This window comes from Pteropus alecto, unplaced genomic scaffold (assembly GCF_000325575.1).
Source record: "Pteropus alecto unplaced genomic scaffold, ASM32557v1 scaffold3, whole genome shotgun sequence".
Classification (NCBI taxonomy): domain Eukaryota; kingdom Metazoa; phylum Chordata; class Mammalia; order Chiroptera; family Pteropodidae; genus Pteropus; species Pteropus alecto.
The window spans coordinates 38,654,446-38,661,187 of NW_006442484.1; the positions used below are offsets into that span (position 1 = coordinate 38,654,446).

General features: G+C 33.7%; 1 protein-coding gene across 1 annotated transcript in view; it reads right to left on the reverse strand.

The window, feature by feature from the left end:
* Positions 1–274: 274 nt before the first annotated feature.
* The window catches only part of SCN7A (sodium voltage-gated channel alpha subunit 7), a 72,461-nt gene continuing 65,993 nt past the window's right edge, over positions 275–6,742 (reverse strand). Inside the window, exons 23-25 of the mRNA XM_006921157.3 lie at positions 6,518–6,619; positions 5,904–6,174; positions 275–3,253 (exon numbers count right to left, since the gene is read on the reverse strand). Coding sequence (XP_006921219.2) covers positions 3,036–3,253; positions 5,904–6,174; positions 6,518–6,619 — 591 coding nt within the window. The 3' untranslated portion in view covers positions 275–3,035. The remainder of the gene's footprint in view (positions 3,254–5,903; positions 6,175–6,517; positions 6,620–6,742) is intronic.

The window sequence follows — 6,742 nt, forward strand, 5'->3', positions numbered from 1 at the left end:
TCTAATAATACTGAAATATATCTAGTAAACCTATGATCTCAATAAGAGGAGTGCTTATTACATTTTGTCAGTGTGTAGGGGTATCTGGTAAGCTCACTAACATTAATTTTACCAAATTAAGTGAATCCAAAGGAAGCATAAATTTTTCCAGTTTTGAATTTTGAGCCCTAATGAATAAGCTTTAATGTAAGGCTCATTTTAAAAAGTTCTTATTATAGAAAGTTGTCAACGTGTCTTTCCAAAGCGGGGGGTGGGGAAAAACAACAAAGCTTAGTGTGGTTAACAGGTTATATTTATTATTCTCTACAGTATCTAAAAGGTAGACTACACTGTAAGACTTTGTTAAAAATAATTCCTTACACAATTTTGGCAAACACGAGTAAGTTACGAGTAAAACATAATTTTTAAACTAAAATCAGTTTGCGGTCTTTACGGAATTTACAGAAGTAAGCTAAGATTCAGTTTAAATTCCGAAGCAATTTTCACATTAAAGCATTTCCAAGATATAGAAAACTAAGAAGCTTAGATAAAGTACCAGCTGTTACCACATCACATGATGGAGAATGGGAGGAGAAGGGAGGGGAAGGAACACTTATAGAAGAAAGAAACAGAATCCTGAATTTACATTTGCTTAGAGGATCTCCCAAAGGCATCTTGGTCAGGCTAAATACATTTTTGAGGAGCAGAAATGGTTGGAATATAATAGTTAAGGCTCAACATCATGCATTCATAACAAAATACAATTACTGATATTTAAGTGGTATTGAATATATACAACATTGAAAACTTGTCATTTAAGTCAACAATACACATATTTTCCTTTTAAATCTTTTAGAACTTTGTAGGCACATTGAAATCAATCTTCATACAAAAAGAATAAATTTCAGATTCTCAAATTACATGAATATGACATTTTTATGAATATGTCAAAAAACAACTTTGTGCCTATCTTTTAAAAATAATTTCAATAGTGAAAATAAAAGTTTTCAAACATAAAACATTTTACAGAATAATTATGTATATAATGAGATAAAAACAAAAAAACTAGGAAAGATAAAAGTAAGTGAAAACTAACTTGCATATATTAATATTATAAAACCCCACCAACAATGAGCTTACACTTTGATCTCCTAAATCAGAGTCCTCACAGTTTCAGTGGTCATTTTCTTCCTCTACATTATAAAGAATCATAAAGTACAGTGAAAAATACTTCAAAGTGGCCACAGTTTCCCAACTAAGGATCAAGACACTGTGAAAACCCCTACAATGATAGCCCTTGACTCTTCTAATTCATATTATGATATGCATTTGCCAGATCTTATATACTGACATAGATAAATGGTAAAAGCACATCAGTTTTATGATTAAACTTGAGTCTACTAAAATATTCCCTACTATATCATTTTAGTAAATGTATACTTTAAAAATGTAAATGAGAAAAATGAAAAACACCTAGGTCTTAAGTGTTTTCCCTTTATTACTCTTGTTCTACAAAGCGATTCTATTAAAGAACTGGAGCTAGCTGGAACTAGCCATAGATAAGAAACCAAGAATCCAGGAACAATGAAACGTTAATTCCTCATACCAAAAATAAAAGAAAATAAAAACAAACTAAACAAAAAACAGAGCTTCAATTAGTCTTTTCAAATGTGGTTTTATTTAGCCCAAGGGTCTCTGTGATTGATCTCAAAGGCACTTTCTAAGAACTGCCCTTCCTCTTCCCCCAATTGGCACCTGACAAGGCAAGTTTATAATTTAATGGCCTGTAGCATGGTACTGTTTTTTTAAACACTATCCTACATTAAGAAAGTGGGGACTTGAATCCCATCAAGTTAAAGTACACATAAAATATTACAAAGAAGCCCTTTTGCTGCTAATCTCTATCACTATCCCCCCATTCTCCAGAAGAAGCACATACCACATAAACTGTATAGAGAAAACAAGCAACAGATTATCAAATGGCAATTTTAACCACTGCAGTAGTTTAAAGGATTGTACTGGTTACACTAAATATATAGGGTTAAAAAATGAATTTGACACAGAGTCTTGTGAAAACAAGCTTAACTTCCATGAGTTGTAAACAAGTATCAAGTGAAATTTCTACTTTCTCTAATTTTTGCTTTTATTTCTAGTTTAAACGTTTAACACTTGGGGGATATGTGAAGAAAGTGAAAAGGTGGTAAGTGGGATTAGATCTAGTTTTGAATAGTTTTTTCTTCAGCTTTATCAAAATAGGCATCTTCTTAGATAGCCTGACCATCCCTGTCATCATCTATCATATGAATATCTGATGTATTTTTGTCATTCTGCCTCAAACGGTAACTTTTATAAGCACGTTGAATGATGGTTGCTGAGACTGCTTCTTGTTTTCGTTTCAGAGTAGTTGTAATTGGCTCATATGTGATCTTAAACGGGTTGGCTAACATAAACCCTGATTCCATCTCCGATAGAACTTTCTCTATCTTTGTATCTTTACCCATAACTCGCTTTGAAAAAGCAAGTAAGATGTCAAAGCAATGAATTCTGTCCCCAACAGCCATGGGAAGATCCATGGCGACAAGCTGGCCTTTGTTTGGTTTTGCCATGAAAAGAGGGGGATCCAGAGCAGCTGCAAAATCTGAAAGCTTGCTAGAGTCTATGTACTGGGTTCTATCAGGATCAAACCTCTGCCATATCTGAAAGAATTTCCTAAAATCATCTTCACTCAAAGCCTTGGTTTGTTTTTTAGAAGCAATATTTAAAAGCTCCATAACAACAACAATGTACATGTTTACAATGATCAACCATGATATGAGGATGTAACTGACAAAGTAAATAATCCCAACAAAAGGGTTACCACAATCTCCTCTAACCTGAGTCCCAGGGTTAATTTTATCAGGATCACAATCAGACCATTTACTATTGAAGACTGCATTGAGCATCCCATCCCAACCAGCAAATATTGTAACTTGGAAAAGACAGAGCATACTGCTGCCAAAGGTTTCAAAGTTAGACACATCATTAATTCCAGCTTCTTTTTTAACATAGGCAAAGTTCTACATTCCAAAGATGGCATAGACAAACATGACCAGGAAGATCAGAAGGCTGATGTTCAACAATGCCGGAAGGGACAGCATCAAAGGAAGCAGGAGATCATGGAACACCTTTGGTCCTTTCCCGGGACGCAGGATGTGGATGATCCGAGAGAGAAGTATCAGTTGCACAAGGGAAGGAGGCACAAGATAGTAGCCTACCATCGAAGGCAGAAGTAGTCCTTAGTGTGGAGAAAGATAAAGCAAGTAGTAAAATTATTGAAATTTGATTGTATTTAGAGAAATATAAATTATTTTTTATTTTACTTTTTTTCTATATGTTAGGACCATTTTATTAATTCTTCTCATATAATAGTTTGCACATATTGAAAGTTTGGGTTGGCCAAATACAATCTGTGGCAATGCTCAGAGTATCCAGCAAAATTTGAAGAGGATTGTTTGTACTATCATTCTAGGAATATTATGGATCAAGTACTTCTGGAATCACAAATGGCATGAATCCATAACATAGGACAGAAGTCATATTTTTTTTCTGATTGTAGTTGGATCAAGAAAGTTAGTTCCATCCAACCTTTACTGGATAATTAACAAAGGTATCATGCAAACAGGCAAAGATGAATTATATAACTTCTGTTCTCAAATTTACAGAGGTAGATATTTAAACTAATTATAATGCAAGGCAGAAAAGCCTGCTTGATAAATTACAAAAAATGTCCAGCATTCAGTGACTCACAGATTATAATTTAATTAATTTATTTAATAAGTAGTATTTGGGCCCTTAGGAACTTTAAATGTGAACTGAATAAATGAGTCTTTGCCTAGAGGTTTTTTTTTTTCAGGAGGTGGTGTGTGAATGAGGGAACTATGGAAGTGCAAGATAGCACTATAAAACAATGTGAGATTATAATCACCATAAAAAGCATAAGAAATATTCTCTGGAGGTACTGGAGAGAAGGTGGTTCATTTTGAGTTGAGATGGTCAGGGAGGAGAGAATCACATGAAGCTTCTAAATGACATGATGTTTGCTGAATCTGGAAAGAGCATGTCTCACATTTCTGTTGAACTTGGTCACTGTCAATGATGGCATTTCTGTGTTCTACTCTCATCTCCACAGTGTTTCAGTGAAACTTCAACTCTGGCTTAATTTTCATTTCTCTTCAATCTTCCAAACTCCTCCATTAAGCAGGAGGTATCCCCATTTACTTATAAACAAATTTTTCTACATCCTCACCACTAAATTTTCTTCATTTCCTTTCTAATTTAAAATCTGAACCTATCATGAGAAAACAATTTCCCTTGCAAAACTCTCAAGTGCAGACAGCTCATTCTTCCCACTACATATTTCTCAGAGTACGAAGATGGAATAAGCAAGCATCTCTTTTTCTTTCCAAAGTGATTTCTAGACACCTTTTCATCCCATGATATTTATAAAGAAAAAAAAAAAAAGAAATTTCAGATACTTTGAAGATCATGCCATTTAACTACACCATCTCCTAATTTATTGGCTCTATGATTTTATTCTTCATTCCGTCTTTAGTACTTGTCTCATGTTGCTCTTTCCATCCCAGCACCTAAAATCAACAACCCATTCAAAGGCCAGTCTCTCAGTCTTTGGCTTTCTTATCTTTAATCATCTCTATTATTTTACTTTAGTCATACACATCTTTGGCCATATTCTGGACCCAGGCAGGGTACCTGACTTTCAGAGATCTCAAATTCAGCTTTCTCTCTAACTGCAATTTCCTCTTTCCAGATCTCTGATTCAGTAACTCCCACTTCAGTCTCATAGGGCTCATTAATTCCATATTCCTCTTTTATCTTCCTATCACCCCACTCTTGTCTTTATGTACTTTTCTATCGAGCTTCTTGAACTTGTCTATCTGTAGTTAGTTACACTGCTTCCACTGCTAACTGGATGAATGAATTTTCTGGAAGCAAAGCTGGACAGACAGTTTATCTACATTTTTTACTACATAGAATAGTATTTGACAATAAACACTTAAATATTGTCCTTATTCTCATGGATCTTACATCTATAATGTGTCTTATGGGAAGCAGACAATAAAAAAAAAACTTTTCTCTGCCTAAAAACACTTTTATCCTAGATTATTTGACTACCTCCTTATCCAATAGGTATCTATATAGATTTTTGCTTCTTCCACAAAGTTTTTCTCTGACCTTTACTCACTGATTAGGTGCTTCTCACTTTGTTGCATCTCCATAGCACCCTGTGCTTCTTCCTTTATCACACCCTTCATAGCACAACATTAAAATGCATTGTTAATTACATGTATCCCTTAATAGATTATAAACTATGTGTATGCAGGAATTATGCCTATCTTATTTACTACTGAATTCTTTGCATGTAGCATACATAATATCTATTCACAAAGAGGGTATTCAAATGTATTGGTTAAAGAAAACACTGACATCTCCAGAGTAAAACTAGTGACCAATTCATTACAGCCTTAAACTCTAGTGTTGCGAAAGTTAGAAACGGTTTTAGAGATTAGAGGAAGAGGAAAATAGTGAGCTTGAAAGGTTATATCATTCTAAGATATAAAGATCCTTCTACTGTCATCCTTAAAAAAAAATGTGTAGGTGATAATACTGACGGGATAATTAAGTATTTATCTGGTGGTCTGTGAAGTAAAGTCTATGTATTAATTCAAAAAGTATTTTTGAATATCTTTCATGGGTCAGGTATATGCAAATGAATGAATGCAAAAATGTAAAGCATTTCTGTTGGCAATAGCAAAGGTCCCTACCTGTTTTGCTTACTAAGAGGCTATATCTCAGGAGACATTTTAATAAGAGTCTGTTTGAATTAATTTTACTACAAATGAAAATATGACTAAATTAAATCTTACCCGTGATGGAGAAAATGACTACCATAAAATCAAAAATGTTCCATCCGATGGTGAAGTAGTTACAATTGAAAGAGATGAGTTTCAGGAGACATTCTCCAGTGTACAGCATAACAAAAACTGAGTTAATCCAGTAAAGAGCAGCATCCATTTTGGGACTCTGTTCATCACTTTGTATCATAATGGCTATTGCTTGGAAACAGATAAGAGCCATAATGATAATATTAAAAATCTGATTTGTTACTAAGTCAAAGATGAATCCTTGGAACTTGTTCTGTGGGTAAAAAAAAAGAAAAAAAGAGCAATAATCAAAGTAATAGGATACATACATACACACACACACACACACACACACACACACACACACAGAGTCCTTGGATTTACAACTTTTTCCTCGGCATAAATAAAATAATAAGTGTTTTTGCCAAACTATAATTATAGCTTATAGTCAAAACAGACAAAAAGACCATCAAAAGCTTTGTCAGGAGACATATTTTAAAACTTTTTGTCAAAAGCAATTTTTGTTAAGAATTTTAAAAACACATGTATGTTTTTTAAAGATAAATATATATGAAACTTTTTTAGAAGCGTCAAAAAAAATCTAGATGCTTTCTTACTCCTGGGCGAGGTACTGGTTTTTGAGAGTCCTCATACATCAGCTTCTTCAGTGCACGGTACTGTTTCTTCTGTTTTACTGTTATGAAGATATTTGAGCCTCCCTGGTAAAGAAATAAAAAAAAATATCAAAATCACATTTAATCTATTTTCTTTCTTTCTTTCTTTCTTTCTTTCTTTCTTTCTTTCTTTCTTTCTTTCTTTCTTTCTTTCTTTCTTTCTCTCTC